The sequence below is a fragment of the Macaca fascicularis genome, chromosome 7, assembly GCF_037993035.2.
Source record: "Macaca fascicularis isolate 582-1 chromosome 7, T2T-MFA8v1.1".
Classification (NCBI taxonomy): domain Eukaryota; kingdom Metazoa; phylum Chordata; class Mammalia; order Primates; family Cercopithecidae; genus Macaca; species Macaca fascicularis.
Genome location: NC_088381.1, coordinates 149,446,637 through 149,465,088, shown reverse-complemented (window position 1 = coordinate 149,465,088; position 18,452 = coordinate 149,446,637). Strand labels below are relative to the sequence as shown.

The window sequence follows — 18,452 nt, the reverse complement described above, 5'->3', positions numbered from 1 at the left end:
TTAAGAAAAAAAAACGTAGTGAAAGGTAGATCTAAATGTTAGCTGATAGACTTATAATAAACTTGTTCAACATCTTATTTTTACACTAATGTAAAATTTAATTTACTTAAAATTTTCTGTTTTACTTGCTTTCTGTGTATCTTGCTTTTCGTGTTTACTTTTCTCTCCTTTCTTGCCCTTTTTTGGTTTGAGTGCTTTTTCCTGTCGCATCTCTTCCCCTCTGCTAGCATGATGGCTACTCTTGTAGTGGTTATCTAGCAATCACAACATGCATCCTTGACTTACCAAAGTCTGGTACAATGAGCACTTTTACCATTTCCAGGACAGCACAGAGATCTCAGAGTATTCTGTGTGTGTTTGATTTTATATCTTTTGGTACCATGAGATACTGTTGTTTTGTACAGTCCATATTAATTTATATTTATTTTCAAATTTACCTTTTCATTGCTTTTTATTATTTTTTTTTTTTATTTTTTGAGACAGATCCTTGCTCTGTTGCCCAGTGCCACTATCTCGGCTCACTACAACCTCCGCCTCCTGGGGTCAAGCGATTCTGGTGCCTTAACCTCCCCAAATAGCTGGGAATGCAGGCATGCACCACCACACCCAGCTGATTTTTGTATTCTTAGTAGAGATGGGGTTTCACCATGTTGGTAGGCTGATCTTAAACTCCTGGCCTAAGTGATCCTGCCCACCTCGGCCTCCCAAAGTGCTGGGATTACAGGCGTGAGCCACCACACTGGGCCAGCTCTTTCTTACTGTATCTTCCAGCTTCTAGTAATTTTCCTTCTTTCTGAAAAGCACCCATTTGTGTATTTCCTTTAGAGGAGGTTCACTGGGGACAAATTCAGTTTTAATTTATGTGAAAATGCTTTATTTCACCTCCACTTTAGAAGGATACTTTGTGTTTTTGTTTTTTGTTTTGTTTGTGTTTTTGAAATGAAGTCTTGCTCTGTCACCCAGGATGGAGTGTAGTGGCACTATCTCGGCTCACCGTAACCTCTTGCTTGCCAGATTCAAGCAATTCTCCTGCCTCAGCCTCCCAAGTATTTGGGATTACAGACGTCCACCACCATGCCCAGCTACTTTTGTATTTTTAGTAGAGATGGAGTTTCACCATGTTGGCCAGGCTGATCTTGAACTGCTGGCCTAAGTGATCCTGCCCACCTCAGCCTCCCAAAGTGCTGGGATTATAGGCATGAGCCACCACACCTGGCCAGCTCTTATTTCTTACTGTATCTCCCAGCTTCTAGTAAGTTTCTTTCTTTCTGAAGAGCACCCATTTGTATTTCCTTTAGAGCAGGTTCACTGGGGACAAATTCAGTTTTAATTTATGTGAAAATGCCTTGATTTCACCTCCACTTTAGCAGGATACTTTGTGTTTTTGGTTTTTGTTTTGTTTGTTCATTTGTTTGTTTTTTGAGACGAAGTCTTGCTCTGTCGCCCAGGATGGAGTGCAATGGTATGATCTTGGCTCACCTTAACCTCTGCCTCCCAGGTTCAAGCAATTCTCCTGCCTCAGCCTCCCAAGTATTTGGGATTACAGACGTCCACCACCACGCCCAGCTAATTTTTGCATTTTTAGTAAAGACTGGGTTTCACCATGTTAGCCAGACTGGTCTTGAACTCCTGACCTTAGAGAGTCCACCCGCCTTGGCCTCCCAAAGTGCTGGGATTACAGGCATGAGCCATTGTGCCTAGCCTGTGTTTTATTTGAGAAAGCGTCTCTCTCTGTCACCCAGGCTGGAGTGCAGTGGCACAACACAGCTCACTGCAGCCTTGACCTCTCCAGGCTCAGGTGATCCTCCCACCTCAGGCTTTCAAGTAGCGGGGACTACAGGTATATGCTACCACGCCCGGCTAATTTTTCTATTTTTTTGTAGAGACAGGATTTTGCGATGATGCCCAGGTTGTTCTTGAACTCCTGGGCTCAAGTGATTCACCTTTGACCTCCCAAAGTGTCGAGGTTACAGGTGTGACCCACAGCACCTGGCCGCAAATGGTGCTTTGCAATTACAAGTATACGTTTTTACTTTTCAAAATTTTTAGGTTAAAGTAGAATAACATTTTCAGGAGTTAAGACTAAATCTTTTAGTTTTTTGAGTCCTGAACAGAAACCATTTTACGATCAAATCATTTCTTGTTGGTTTGATTTTAATTGTGTGCCAGATGCTACCACTTACTTTTGCCTTGTTTGTGATCATTTTCAGGTTGGTCTGGGACAACTGCATCTGCATGGAGGACGTGGAGTAGAACAGAATCATCAGGTAACTACCCTGTTCCTAGGGCTTTGCACCTCAGTTATAGCAGGAAATGATGTTCTCAATATATTTCTTGCTGAGTCAATGCCAGTATCAAACTTGTGTCATTTAAACACCCATCACAAATGAGCTTTCAAGATGTAACCAACCCCTAAGAAAGCTGAAAAATACAAATACTAGTGCCTACTATGTGCCATTCACTGCAGGATGCAATATTGGACAAAATAATTTTGGTCTTTCCCCTTTTGGAGCTTTAATAGGAGCATTAGATATTTTTTAAATGATCACACCAAATATAAATTGTGGTTATTCTTACAAAGGAAATTCAAAAGATACAATAATTGGTTAATGGATAGGAAGTACCACTTGGCAGGGAAGACTCCCATAAAGAGAAGTAGAGAACATTTTAGTTGACACTGGAGATAAGGTCCTTCCAGGCCAAAAAGAACAGTATGTGCATAGACCCAGAGACAGGAAGGAATATGGCTAGTTTGCCCATACTACAGGAATGTGGCTGGTCTGCCCATAGTACATGAAACAGAAATAAGATAAGCAATGCCTGATCACATCAGCATATCCCTGTAGCACTTCAGGGAGCTACGAAGATCAGCATGTTCAGATTTGAAAAGAGCTTTGGCTGCAGTATAGAAAATGAATTAGAAGACCCCAAGAATAAAATCAGGCAGATCAGGGAGGGGAATATTCCGGAAGTTCAGGTGAGAGAGAATGTGGCTTGGACTAGAACTACGGTAATGGAAGATAGTAATGGATTCAAGACGTATTTGGTGGTAAATGTAACAGGACTTAGTGATGGATAGAGTATGAGTGAAGGGGGGCTGATACCTTAAGCAACCAATAAGGTGGTATTGCCATTTGCTTAAATTGAGCTGCTGGAGGAGAAACAAGTTGAGGTCAAGGAGAAAAGATTTTAGGGGTATGTTCAGGCATTGGATAGGGTGTTCAGAGGTAGTTGAATAGACTGGATTGAAGCTGAAAATACAAATTTAGGAGTTGCCATCATCTTGATGGTGTGTGAAGCTATGGGAGTAGATGAGTTGGCTTAGAGAATGCCAAGTGAGAATGGAGTCCAAAACTAAGCCCTGAAGAACTTTAATGTTCAGAAGTCAACTGATAGAAAAATAACCAGCAAAGGAGACTTAGGTGGTACCCGTAGAGTTAGGATGGAAACCAGGAGAGAGTGACATCTTGTAAGCCAAGCAGAGAGTCTGTCGAGAAGGAAGCCATGATGGACTCTGCCAAATGTTGCAGAGAAAGGTGGAGTGAGGTGAGCTGAAATTTAGATTGGCAATATGAAGGTCATCAGTGGCCTTGACGAGCTGTCTTTTTGATGTAGCGTATGGAAGCCAATTAATACTAGATGACAGAGTGAATTGAAGTGCATGTCACCATTTATTCGAGAAGCTTGGCTGTGAAGGGAAGTAGCTAACAGAACAGTCATCATTGGAGAGAAATTGAGGGTCTAAAGGAGCTACATATCTTGTATGTTTTGGTTTGAGTTTTTTTATTTTATTTATTTATTTATTTTTAAGACGGGATCTCGCTTTGTTATCCAAGCTGGAGTGCAGTGGCACAGTCTTGGCTCACTGCAACCTCCACCTCCTGGCTTCAACTGATTGTCCCACCTCAACCTCCCGAGTAGCTGGGAATACAGGTGCATGCCACCATGTCAGGCTAATTTTTGTATTTTTAGTAGAGACGGGGTTTCACCATGTTGGCCAGGCTGGTCTCGAACTCCTGACCTCAAGTGATTCGCCCATCTTGGCCTCCCAAAGTGCAGGGATTACAGGTGAGAGCCACCACACCCTGCTGAGTTTTAGTTTTTGATAACGAGATTATAGAATGTGGTTGAGGGGGAACTGGTTCCAAAAGAGGGAGAAGTTAAGTCAGCAAGGAAAAGAAGAGGAATAACCAATGGTACAAGGTCCTTAAAAGAAATGGGCGGCAATACAGTTGAGAGTGGTGATAATGAATTTCTGTGACGCTAGTGTGTTTACTTAAGTGATTTTTAAGTAGGGTCAAGAATTTTTGTCTAAACAGTACAAGAGGAAATTGTATTCCTTTAGAGAACAATGAAAATATGCTCCATGTCTTGGAAAGGCTTCTTAGTTTTTCCTTTCTCCCAGGTTATCATTAGAGAAATAGACCAAAGAAGTCAAGCTGCTCTTAAATGTGTCTTTTAAGCAGGCTGATGTTCATTTTGCCTAAAAATAACAGGAGCCTTCTTGGACCTTAAGTTTAGGAGACATAAGAAATTTCTTTGTATCTATAATTATGCAGTGACTTAATGATAAATGGTACAGTTATTTGGTAAAATAAGACTTCTAGATGTTCCGATTTCTCTTTCAAAATATTCGTGACTGGGTATTCTTGTTTTTAAAGCACTGTAATATATAACAAGATTTTTTAAATGTTCCTGAAATAATTATTTTGGCTGAAAGTCAAAAGCAGATTCTGTTTAAAACTAATTATTTTAATAAATTCTTTTCTCACAGAGAGCATTTGATTACTTCAATTTAGCAGCAAATGCTGGCAATTCACATGCCATGGCCTTTTTGGGAAAGGTACTGTACATCCTATGAATGTTTTATGCAATAGCAAGAGGTGTTTGCATAATTAGCATGTATTGTGTTCAGGATCTACAATTTACCAAAAATAAATTGGAAATAAAATTTCTAGTGCACGACTATTATATCTTAAAGTGCTGTTCAGAGGCATTTTCTTAGGCAACTTAAATATAACATAGTGTTTGCGGCTGGGTGCGGTGGCTCACGCCTGTAATCTCAGCACTTTGAGAGGCCGAGGTGGGTGGATCATGAGGTCAGGAGATTGAGACCATCCTGGCTAACATGGTGAAACCCTGTCTCAAAATACAAAAAATTACCCGGGCATGGTGGCGGGTGCCTGTAGTCCCAGCTACTCGGGAGACTGAGGCAGGAGAATGGTGTGAACCCAGGAGGTGGAGCTTGCAGTGAGCCGAGACCGCACCACTGCACTCCAGCCTGGGTGACAGAGCGAGACTCCATCTCAACAACAACAAAAAAAACATACTATTTACTCATCAGTATGTTAATTCTCCATTGAAATTAACTCTCACTGAGCGCCTACTTTTTGTGTATTGTATGCAATAATGAGGAACGTATTCTTGATGCTGTGCAGTTTTTTGCTAAGACTCTCACAGTTGCCTGTTTCCTTCCATACTGAATAGAGGCAATTAGAGTTTGTTGAAATTTATCTGCAGAGCTTTTAATTGTCTTAAATGTGGTAGCCATGACCCACCTCTTCTCATTGTAGCTATGTTCTCAATCAAGGGAACAGAACATTTAAGTGTAGAAACTTTATAAATAAATTACATATGTCATGGAAGAATCTCAAAACTTTTTATTATTTTGAAACGTACTATAAATCAATGGGTATTTTCACTTCTAAGTAAATCCTGAAGTAAGGAAGTTTAGATGGAATATATCACAAAGGTTTTTACAACAGGGAAATTTCATCATGATTTGCCTCATGATCATACTAGTAATTGGGGTGTGGTAACTACATTTAAATATTCCAGCTGTTCCGTAGCATGGAACTTGGTATTTCCCATCTGTTTTTGTTAAGCATTTAAGAACCTTTCATTCCTCTTTTGGTTCTTGCTCTCAATTACTGTCACTGTCTTTAAAAACTATCTTTTAAATGTATTGTTTCTTTAACATGTATGTGAATAAAGGCGGTCTTGACCATTCTGTTTTTCTTTCTCTCGGCCTTTTATCATTCTCCATACCTGATACTCTAATCGTTTAGTGTTTAAACCCTTTTCAAATAAACCTTTTAGTTACTTCATTTCCTGAACTTAAGACCCACTTGTGATCTTATCCTGGGGAAAGTAGTGGTAGAGGAGAAAGAAGAATGAATGCTGCAAGCAGCTCCCCCTTTCCTTGTTGAATCACTGATCTGATCCTAAGCAACTTACTAACCATTTGACTGCCCTGGAATAGAGTGAGAAAAATGATTTATGCTGGGCTTAAAGATTTCTTCTGAGACTAGTATATGAGCTGATTTTATGTATTCATGTTTACAAGTAAGGCATAAATTTGAGGTGGCATCAAAATATATAATTATTAAAATGTTTGCTTTTAAGGGTTTACTTTTAATTCTTTTTTTTTTTTTTTTTTTTTTTTTGAGATGAGGTCATGTTTTGTGGCCCAGTCTGGAGGGCAGTGGCAAGCTCTCAGTTCTCTGCAGCCGCAGCCTCCAGGCCTCAAGTGATGCTGCTGCCTCAGCCTCCCGAGTAGCTGAGATTACAGGCGCATGCCACCACGCCTGGCTAATGTTTGTATTTTTAGTAGAGACAGGGATTTGCCATATGCCCGGCTGGTCTCGAACTCCTGACCTCAGGTGATCTGCCCACCTTGGCCTCCCAAAGTGCTGGGATTACAGGCATGAGCCACTGTACCCAGCCTTTGATTTTAATTCTGAAATATCCTGTGGGGAATTCTAAATATTTTGGAAAGATTTCATGAGATCTAACAAAACCCAAAAGGCGATGAGAAAGGAGAAAAATGTAATTCGAGAAAGGGTTACAGCTCTTACTGAAATTGGGATCTGTTTTCCAGATGTATTCGGAAGGAAGTGACATTGTACCTCAGAGTAATGAGACAGCTCTCCACTACTTTAAGAAAGCTGCTGACATGGTAAGGCTTTGTCTCAGTGTACTGAAATGTGTACCTTATTGCTAATATTTAAATAAATAAATTTGTTATATTAAAAGGTTAATCATAGCCAACTCATGCTATACATTATTGAAACTGCTTATTAGGTATGATTCATGTGAATGTATTAATTAGACAAAGCCCTCCTGATAAAAAGCAATTTTCTTAGGGACCATACTGTTGATTTTTAATTGTTAAGTTTCACTGAGAAGTTTCCTAATCAGGGAAATACTGATTTTTAGTAATGGAACTTGAAGTTATATAATCTACCCTATTTATATTGCAACATGAAATTGAAAAGCTTACATAATAGGGTACTTTTGATAATCATAGTACATAATTTGGGCTTTCTCTGGCTCAGAAAACTGCATATGAATACCTACAATTTTGTATGTCTTCAGTATGTACACTTACCTCTCTGTCAACTATTATACATGTTACCGTAGTTCCAGATATCACTTGAATGTTTTCTGAAGGAATGCTGTGACAGTCTTTTTAAAGATGTCTTCTGTCCCTCTAAGTTTAGGCAAATGCTAGATTCTTTTTTTTTCTAGTCCCAAAACAGTGATTCTCTTTGCTCTATGACACTCCAATAATCCTAAGTATATATTTTTGTCACCTGATTGCAGCATTGCTATTATTACATGATTGTGCTCTTATTACAAGATGTTCCTTGATACCTTCCCTCTTTATTGGGGTGGGATGTTACCAATGAAAAACTGCAAAAATGTGACCTGCTTTTCATTTTGATGAAATAACATTAGTCATGCTTTATGTCATAAATTCATGGTACAGATGTTCATAAAGTAAGTCACCAAAATTGAATTCTAAATGACTTTACTCTTGACTCTTTTTCAGCAAATTACTCAAAGCCCCCAAATGTCTAAAAGCCAATAAATATTATGTTTAGTCTGATGAGAAGAAATTTTGTTTTGAACTGAAAAGTACTAAGACACATTTTTGAATATGCTTACAAATGATTTATTTTGCAGTTATTTATTCTTGCCTATTTTTGAATGAATTCTTTTCACTCTTTTGTCTGATTTCTCTGGTTTGCAGGGCAACCCAGTTGGACAGAGTGGGCTCGGAATGGCCTACCTCTACGGGAGAGGAGTTCAAGTTGTAAGTGTTCAGTCTGACATTCTGACTTTAATAATCAGTCGGCTGGAGAGGTAGGGACGTGTTCCTTAATTAGCTTCCAGTCAGCCCAGGTGGGGCTGTTCCATTGTAAGCAAAGCTGAACCTCTTCCTGTTGTCTGAGTTTGTCTCACTACCACCCCACACCCGACAGACACCCTCTCAGCTCTCTTAGAACAGCTCTGTGTCTGGCACTTTCTCCCAAAGGTGTGGAACTGTTTCTTGTTCTTCCATCTCTGCTCTCTACCTGACCTGCTCTAACCATTTCTCAGGACTTTATCTCCTTGCCTCCTTTTTTACTCAAGCCTGACAAAATGCATAACTGCCTTCCATTTAGGAGGAGGAAAGCTTTCTGTTCTGCCCTTTGCCCCTTCTAGCTACCACCTCTCTTCTCCCAGCCCTTCACTCAGAGTCAAACTAAGCTGCTGCCATTCACTCTTGAGTTCTTAGCAATCGAACTTCTGCTTCATGGAACTATACTGTCTGTACAGATCACCAGTAACCTCCTAAATGTCAGTCCAATTGACATTTTTTGGTTGTACCTCACTTGACCTCTCCCTTCCCTGGTGTTCTGTCTGTGTCTGGGTTTCCTTGGCCATTGCATCTCATCCTTTGGTGCAGCCTCCTCGTATTGGATGTCCCTGGATTCATATTGCTGTTGCCTTCTCTATATGATCTTTCCAAGTAATATGTCCTTTTGATTTGAGGCTGAAACTAAGAGCTAGGTTTAAGAGCTAGGTTTTTAATATCTATAGGTATTCTCTAACACAAAAGATAGTAATGTGTTCTCATTTTGAGGCCTTGTAGTCATTCTAGGACACTAAAATTCAGTAGTAACCTTTATTTTAACTTTTCTCCTTGGATACATATGACCTTTGAAGTATAATAATAATGTAGTGTTTGGTAAGGTACACAGGGAATAAAAGAATAAGGAGAGAATTTTCCTTCTTTAATTTTAGGAAAATTGAGGTTTAAAAAGGATTAATTGGTTAGCAGAGAAGATTGACTGTTTCTTAGTTCCTGGTCTGAAGTTCTACTAGTGTTTATGCTTTCTGAGAGCAGCATACAAATCGTTTCACAAAAACTCCTTTTTGCTTTTCTTCACCGCCTTAAATATTAATCCCCCTATGACTTAATGTATATTATTATCTATTATAAGAATTAGAAAGTGGTCTTTTTAATGGCTCTTCAGGAATTTTTTTATATGCTTTGTTCATTTTTTAAATAAATCTCTTAACTTTTGAGTATGTCAGCCTTTTGAGCGTTCTCATCATATGACATCTTTTTCTACAGAATTATGATCTAGCCCTGAAGTATTTCCAGAAAGCTGCTGAACAAGGCTGGGTGGATGGGCAACTACAGCTTGGTTCCATGTACTATAGTAAGTAACATTGGAATTAATGGTGGATACACCAAGATCTAAATTAAGCTGTTTTCCTCTGGATGGCGTTATGATATGGAAATGGGTGTTACCAAATTCTGGCTGGTTAAATGTTCTGCCAGTTCAATGATTTATACATCTTGTGTTTTTCATTGTAAATTATATTAATCTGTATCAATATGCTAATTTGTATTAGATTCACATATTTACTCAGTAAGAATTCTTTCATTAGAGTTTTATTCCTCATATATAAGCCTCCTCTGATGCTTAACTAAATCTTAAGTCTATTATCTCATGTGATTTTTTTTTTTCTTACAGACGGCATTGGAGTCAAGAGAGATTATAAACAGGCCTTGAAGTATTTTAATTTAGCTTCTCAGGGAGGCCACATCTTGGCCTTCTACAACCTAGCTCAGATGCATGCCAGTGGCACCGGTGTGATGCGATCATGTCACACTGCAGTGGAGGTAAGGTCTTTTCTACCAGCTTGTGTATAGGGAGTTGATTTGCCCAGCAGGAAAATCTGTGCTTTTAATTCTGGTTTTCTTGGTATGTTTTCTTACATAGTTCTAGACTCAGCCTACCTAGCTTTGATATACTGAGGGAAGACTAAGGGGTCAGTGTGTAATTATTATACTTACTTATTATAGTCTCTCCTTATTAGAATCAACTGTGTAAGGGGAGACATTGGTGTCTGCAGTATCTCTCGCACCTAAGACAGTATCTGATAATAATCAGCATCAAAAAAAAACATGTGAGCTGGGCACAGTGGCACATGCCTGTAGTCCCAGCTACTTAGGAGGCTTGAGCCCAGGAGTTCGAGACCAACCTGGACAACATAGAAAGAGCCTATCACTTTAAAAAAAAAAAAAAAAAAAAAAGGAAAGAAAAAAATTGAATGAATGTTCCAAAAAGGAATGCTAAGATCTCCTAATTGGAAATTTTCCTCTTAGCTCTTTCTTAGACCTGGCACTTTAGAGTGACATTGATAAATGCTTAGCAGAGTTTCTAAATCTCTGTACTTTAGTTCACTCACTTGTCAGATGGGGCTGTTGACAGGACTTACGTCATAGGGTGGCCCTTCATGAACCTCACGGGAGGATTAAGAATCATAATACACATAAACCATTAGAACAGTACCTGGGCAGAGTAAGCCGGGCGCGGTGGCTCACGCTTGTAATCCCAGCACTTTGGGAGGCCGAGGTGGGCGGATCACAAGGTCAGGAGATCGAGACCACGGTGAAACCCCGTCTCTACTAAAAATACAAAAAATTAGCCGGGCGCGGTTGTGGGCGCCTGTAGTCCCAGCTAGTTGGGAGGCTGAGGCAGGAGAATGGCGTGAACCCGGGAGGCGGAGCTTACAGTGAGCCGAGATCGCGCCACTGCACTCCAGCCTGGGCGACAGAGCGAGACTCCGTCTCAAAAAAAAAAAAAAAAAGAACAGTACCTGGGCAGAGTAAATGGTCATTTTTGTAGTACAATGATTGTGTACTGTTATTTTTTTATAAACCCGTTGACTTCTAAAGAGTAAGTGAAAACTTTAAATAAGTATCTCAAACTTTTATGTCTATTCAAGAAAGCTACCAGAAACTGAAAGAGCAAGCTTAATAATTATCTGTAGCCAAAGTGCGTAAGTGATTTTCTGGTATATCGGTCTTACTTTCTTTTACTGATGTTTTATTCCCCACCTCACACAGTTGTTTAAGAATGTATGTGAACGAGGCCGTTGGTCTGAAAGGCTTATGACTGCCTATAACAGCTATAAAGATGGCGATTACAATGCTGCAGTGATCCAGTACCTCCTCCTGGCTGAACAGGGCTATGAAGTGGCACAAAGCAATGCAGCCTTCATTCTTGATCAGAGTAAGGTTCATTTTACTCCTACCTTAGGTTTAGAATGCACGAGTTCATACCAGTGAGCTGTTTAATCTGTTCAAAAAGAAAAGCTACTAGGAAGCATTCTTTATTATTATAACTGGAACTGAACACACATGCTTAAGTTATTAATATTTTACTTTAGCCATCAAAGTTAGTTTTATAACCAGAGTTGACTGAAGAAATGGATTTGACATTCATTTTAAAATTAAGCCCTTTGCATAAATATATTTTTCAAAATACAGTGGATACAAAAATGCCATTTTCCCAACACTGTGTAGAAAAGTGGCTCAATAGTCTCATGATTGGTTCTATAGATAAAACATGTTTCACAAAGGAGTGCACTCTTGCATCCGGTGATTGCTTTGAACTCACTATTTTAGTTCAGTAATTGTCTAATTTCAGCATTTGTTTTAATTCTTATATCCTAATTCTTCTTTAACTTATGCTTCACCTGTCCTCCCTACTTTGCAAATGAAAATTAAGTCTAGTGCCTTTTCTTAAATGCCTGATTTGTATTTCGTTTCTTTTCCTGTAGGAGAAGCAACCATTGTAGGTGAGAATGAAACTTATCCCAGAGCTTTGCTACATTGGAACAGGGCTGCCTCTCAAGGTGAGTGATTAATTCTAGGACAAGAGTTTCACCCAGGGACCTCCCTGTGTTGTTTATCTCCCATGAGAATATTAAACCATGCCATTCATCACCTTTAAATTAAGCAGAAGCCGGGCCCAGTGGCTCACGCCTGTAAGCCTAGCACTTTGAGAGGCCAAGGCAGAAGGATCACTTGAGGTCAGGAGTTCGAAACCAGCCTGGCCAGCATAGTGAAACCCTAACTCTATTTAAAAAACAAAAAAATTAGCCGGGCATGGTGGCAGGCGTCTCTAATCCCAGCTACTCAGGAGGCTGAGGCAGGAGAATCGCTTGAACCTGGGAGACAGAGGTTATAGTGAGCCAAGATCGCACCACTGCACTCCAGCCTGGGTGACAGAATGAGACTCCGTCTCAAAAAAATAAAATAATTAAGCAGAGATACTGTGACTTCATTTGTTTGCATATTATTCTTATTTATTCTTGACATAGAAGTTTCTCAGAGCCAGAGTTTCTAAATTGGGTTGTAAAGTCTTTGTACAACACATTTCCGTCAAGCTATGATTCACTCTTTGGTTTGTAGTTTGAGGCCAGTATACTGTGTGAAACGGGAATTAAACAGAATATATGATAGAATATTAGTCTGAAACCTAAGAGACTTTTTCTTCTTTTTCTTTTGAATATTTCTTTTGAACATGTTCCTCTCAACATTCTCTGCTTGTTCCTTCTCCAAACCTAAATGGTCAGTCTGGACTATTTTAAAATGTAAGTGACATGATAAAGTAGAGCCTGATCATTTACATAGGAGTGTTTGTGAAAGAAGGGAGTACAGGTTGAGTATCCCTTATCTGAAATGCTTAGGACCAGAATGTTTCAGATTTCGGATGTTTTTGTATTTGTGTGTGTGTGTTGGGAATATTTGCGCATATATATTGTTTGAGCATCCTTAATCTGAAATCTGAAATGCTCCAGTGAGTGTTACCTTTTGAGCATGACCTTTGAATGTCAAGTTTCAGGTTTTGGAGCATTTCAGATTTCAGATTTTTGAATTAGGGATATTAAACCTGTCCCCCAACAACAGGTTGGTTGGTAAAACCACCAACTTGGTTTTACCTCTCTCTATTCCAAAGCCTTCTGCAGAAGAGCTACACTTCTAGTTTAAATTTTTACTGGACTTTATAACTTGGCTGAAAGGATTTGTTACAAAGTTTGTGTACTACGAATTAAAATTATTTGTTTTATGTAAGCATGTTAACAGGAGGAGAAAAAAGTTTGGTCTGTTTTAAACATACTTTATTTATTGGCAGTTCTGCATTTAACTTTTGTTTAAGGCTATACTGTGGCTAGAATTAAGCTCGGAGACTATCATTTCTATGGATTTGGCACCGATGTCGATTATGAAACTGCATTTATTCATTACCGTCTGGCTTCTGAGCAGCAACACAGTGCACAAGCTATGTTTAATCTGGGATACATGCATGAGAAAGGACTGGGCATTAAACAGGTGAGTGTGGCTTCCAAACATGTTTGAATCATATAATTGTGATTGGGGGAAACACTTGCATTTGAATAGAAAATAGACTTTCCTTGACATTCAGTTGGATTTCAGGCCACTAAATTATGGGCCTGATTTGTAATATTTCAGAAGACTGTGCTTCCATCTCTCATCTTCCAGCACCCACAGATACTGCTATCCACGCCATTTTATTTAGGGATTAAGCTGAAGACAGACTCATGAAAATGGAGGTGCAGTGCTGCCTCTGCTGATAACTGCTTGTTTGAGAAACTGTCTGTCCGTCTTCAGCCAAATTCTATTCTTTTCAAATTATTTGGAAATGAATTAAATGCATTATGATAAATTTATTTCTGATTCTTATACTTTCCTAATGAAGTCTGACATTCTCTAGACTCATGACTTAAGGTTTTGCCTGTGTGCCCTCAAAAGAAATTGGAAAAACTACAGACCCCCTTGTACATTTTTAAGTTGGCATTTCAGTTTTTTCTTAAGTTTCAAAGGGTCTAAATTCTAGCTGTTTTAATCATTAACATTTTTAAATAAAGTTAGTTACCCTTAAAATATCCAGTAGACTCTAAATAATAATAATTGAATACTCACCCACCATTATTAATGTTTTAGAAATATACAAGCAAGTTTTTTAATTGAAAGTTATATCTTTTCCTGTTTCCCTAAATTTATGTTTTCTACCACGAGTTCTGTAGAATGTAATACTACTAATATATTGTTTTTAATGCTTAGGTCTTTTATTGATTACTCTATCATACTTATCTGAAACAAACAAGTGTATAATTTCATTTTGAATTTTTTTACCAATGATCTAAGTGTTAAGAAAAATTCATGAGATATTACTAGTCACAGTTGGTCAGTTAATACATTGTTGGTCAAATCTACAAAATACATTTTGATAAAACTTTGCTTTTTGTATTGTTAATTGAAAATGCATCTTTTAATGAGATAGAGTATTTGTTAAAAATTGAGATTTAGCATTCTGTTTTTCGTTTTTTAAAATGTATCACTAGAATGTCATTCATATAAATATGTACATGAAAAATGGGAAGAGTTTCACTATAGCGTGGTCACTTAATTCTTCAAACTGCCTTAAGAGTTAGATGCCAAAAATCAGAGTCACTTGTCATTAGAAATTATTTTTAATGATCAGTCCCCTGACCACTTGATAGGTCCCTCTTCAGTTGTGTCGAAAGCAAAGAATTGGAAATGAGAGACTTGTGAAAACATGCGTTCCCTGACACTGGAGCCTTTCACTTTTCTCAATTTCTAGGAAGAGTATAAAAGGCTTTACCAAGACTTATGAAATGGGCTGTTAATTATACTCCTTCCTGTGTCACTTAGAGGCCCTTTGTTGACCTAACTCTGCTTAAGGATTGAGGGAAAGTTAAGTTCATTTTTTGCTAATGCAGTATTTTCTTGACAAAATGCTGCTGCTTTGTTAACATTTGGATGTTTTATTTTAATTAGTATGTAAATGTTTATATTTTAAACTTACCTTAATATTTAGAATATTACTAAAATTAGATACTTACATATAGTTCAGTCAAGGCTTAGGAGCAGCAAACTCAGTACATTCAACTTCTGGAAGATCTCTGCCACTTAATGTAGTAATTAAAGCCTCTCTTTATTGTCAAACCCAGTCATCCAGTGTCCCAAATTAGACTTAGCTTCTATCAGAAAGGCTGATGGGTTTTTGTTTTTTTTTTTTTTAAATGGAGATGGGGTACCACTGTGTTGCTTAGGCTTGTCTCAAACCCCTGGGGACTCAAGCGCCTTGGCCTCCAAAAGTGCTGGGATTGCAGGTATGAGCCACTGCACCCAGCTGACTTTATTTTTAAATCAAGTGAAGTTTAACAAGACTAATATAAAAATCACATGTAAGTTATAGCTTTCATGGAGTACATCTAGTAATAATTTACTGACTGTAGTCAAGATTAAAATGATATAACTACTCTTGTTTTTATAATAGGTTATAAAACAAGAAAATTAATGTGCTCTTCTAATTTACAATGTATAACTAATAATAGAAATTCTTGTGAATAAAGAATATGATAAAAGGCATAGTATTCCGTTGATAAGAGTAGGGGGAGGGAACTTTTGTTTAGCTTTTGAGAATAAATAATCATGTATGAAAATAAATAATCATGTATAAAAATCAGTAACTCCATTACTTTTTTTTTTTTTTTTTGAGATGGAGTCTCACTCTGTCGCCCAGGCTGGAGTGCAGTGGCGCGATCTTGGCTCACTGCAACCTCTGCCTCCTGGGTTCAAGCTATTCTCCTGTCTCAGTCTCCCGAATAGCTGGGATTATAGGCGCCTGCCCTCACACCCAGCTAATGTTTGTATTTTTAGTAGGGATGGGGTTTCACCATCTTGGCCAGGCTGGTCTCGAACTTCTGACCTCATGAGTCACCTGCCTCGGCCTCCCAAAGTGCTGGGATTACAGGCGTGAGCCACCGCACCCGGTTCCATTACTTTTTTTTATAAGACATCGTGATCACCTTTTGTATTTTTTTTCTTTTGAGGTTTAAAATATTCATGCTACTAAAAGCAATCCCCCATTTAATATAGTTAGGAAAATATTAAATATGAGGATTGACTGTAATTGAAAAAAATCATATTATTTGATAAGTTTTAATTACACACTAGTGAATCTATTTAATTACCCCAGTGAATCATCCAGTGTATGAATCACAGGAAGTTTGATCCATGATCTTGAAAAATACAGCAGTCCAAAAAACCATTTGAGTTATATTTTTCTAAAAACTCAGACACTAACCATATTGTTACCATTATTTGAAGATGCTCTTCTTTTTAAATAATGACACACCCTAAGGACAAGAATAAGGAATAGGTGAAAATAACTGCTTGTATTTAAATATGTTGGCGGGGGAGTCATTTTTGGTCTTTAACCTTTCTTCCTCATGTCTCATGGAATTCTTTAAGAGTTTGGTATTCTTTGATAATAGGGAGTAGAAGTGAGATTTTTAAGTGAAAATTCCCACCATCCCATTCTATTACATGTCTGAATTCAGAATACTCCAGCCTGGGCCAAAATTAAGAATGACTGGTTTCACCCCTTACAGAAAGATCTAACACAAGGAAACACAAGATCCCCTAATAAGGGTTTATAATTAGTCGATAAAGGAGCCTTCTTCAGAACCAGTATTTCAAGGCATCTCTTCTGGTGGTAGCCCCTGAGGTTTTTACACCCCAAGGCAATGCACTTGAGGAAAGAGTGGGGTAGATGAGGGCTGTGCCTCCTTTTTTGCAGAGAAACATTGCTGTGCACACAGGCCTATTCTCAGCAGATCCCTTTCAGGAAAAAGCACATATGGAAGCTGCAGAACTGCAGAACGGAGTCCCTTAACATGTCCATGCCAGTACCTCTTGGTAAATCTTTTTCTTTTTTTGGAGACAGGGTCTGTCACCCAGACTGGAGTTCAGTGGCACCATATCAGCCCACTGCAACCTCCGCCTCCTGGGTTCAAGTGATCCTCCCACCTCAGCCTCCCAAGTAGCTGGAACTACAGGCAGGCGCCACCACACCCAGCTAATTTGGCTTATTTTTTTGTAGAGACAGTTTCACTATGTTGCCCAGGTTGGTCTTGAACTCCTGGCATCAAGTGATCCTCCTGCCTCACCCTCCCTAAGTGTTAGGATTACAGGAATGAGCCATCAGGCCTGGCCTTTGTTGTAAAATCTTGAGTGTCTCTACCCCACTTTGAAGGTCACTGTCCCAAACTGAAACCAGACGTTGCTAACACTGATTGAAGTTTTCAGTAGCAAAAAATTAGTGTGAGTTTCAGAGGTCACCCTTGGAAATCTCTAGGTTAACAGTGCTAATGCATAGATACATGGCTGTATCCAGCATATCTACACAGCAAATGAGATGTTATGTTGGGGGAAAATGAGTTTTTTAATTAAGTTTTTCAATATTAAGCAGTAGATAATTAAACAAATTTTATCCAAGTAAAGCTTGGCATTTTTCTTTAGGGGAGGGAAACTCATTTTAAAATGAAAACCTCAAAGGTAAAATAAATTTGTCTAATATGTTCACTAAATATTTTTACTTATTTTGACAAGAAAATGCATTTTTGTTTCTTACCTATATTATAGGATATTCACCTTGCAAAACGTTTTTATGACATGGCAGCTGAAGCCAGCCCAGATGCACAAGTTCCAGTCTTCCTAGCCCTCTGCAAATTGGGCGTTGTCTATTTCTTGCAGTACATACGGGAAACAAACGTAAGTGGTCCATGCCGCTTTTCATTAAAATATCAATGATGGAAGGTCTGTCCTGGAGGTTTGTTTTTCAAAAGTTGAGAAGCACAGGGAAGAGTGTCCTGCAGGTATCAGGTGTGTTCCCTTGTTCCCCTCGGCTCAGGTACCAGAGTACCTTATCAGGGGAGGGATAAATGCAGGCACAAAGCAGCTACTGCAGTTTTTAGATAGTGTTTGACACTTCCTAACGCTAAAGCATTTTTCATGGAGGCAGATGTTTTCTGTTTTAGGGAAAACTGAGACTGACGGCAGTTTGAAACAGTATTTAATTCAGTAAACGTTAAATCAGATGACCGCCTGGCAGTGATTCAAACGAGTCCCTTAAAAAGAAAAAGAAAAAAAAAAAAAAAAAGGAAAGAAGAACCTGAGAACCTGCCCAGGTTGTTGTACTTCAGATTCTTCTGATAGTGAAACATTAAGTTGAAAACACCACCCGAATTTTCTTCTCTAAAAGTAGCGTAAATTATTTAAATAGGCTAATGGAAGAACCTATATAGGAAGTGGGTTACCCATTTTCTTCAAAATTACCAACTTTAGTTGGCAATACTGGTATGTAGGTACTCTTGCATTCTGCCAGCTTTATATTTTGTTTCTAGTACTGTAGTTCCTAGAATGGATTAACTGGTGCAGCATTTCACTCTGAAAGCCCTAAGATGTTCAGAGCCCTTGTTTCTAACATAGG

At 38.6% G+C, this 18,452-nt stretch overlaps 1 protein-coding gene across 1 annotated transcript in view; it reads left to right on the top strand.

Moving 5' to 3' along the window:
* SEL1L (SEL1L adaptor subunit of SYVN1 ubiquitin ligase) overlaps positions 1 to 18,452 on the top strand; it is a 70,379-nt gene that overhangs the window by 45,650 nt on the left and 6,277 nt on the right. Inside the window, exons 11-20 of the mRNA XM_005561957.4 lie at positions 2,211 to 2,267; positions 4,775 to 4,843; positions 6,881 to 6,958; positions 8,036 to 8,098; positions 9,407 to 9,494; positions 9,813 to 9,961; positions 11,192 to 11,357; positions 11,908 to 11,982; positions 13,290 to 13,462; positions 17,606 to 17,734. Of these exons, the coding sequence (XP_005562014.1) occupies positions 2,211 to 2,267; positions 4,775 to 4,843; positions 6,881 to 6,958; positions 8,036 to 8,098; positions 9,407 to 9,494; positions 9,813 to 9,961; positions 11,192 to 11,357; positions 11,908 to 11,982; positions 13,290 to 13,462; positions 17,606 to 17,734 (1,047 nt within the window). The remainder of the gene's footprint in view (positions 1 to 2,210; positions 2,268 to 4,774; positions 4,844 to 6,880; positions 6,959 to 8,035; positions 8,099 to 9,406; positions 9,495 to 9,812; positions 9,962 to 11,191; positions 11,358 to 11,907; positions 11,983 to 13,289; positions 13,463 to 17,605; positions 17,735 to 18,452) is intronic.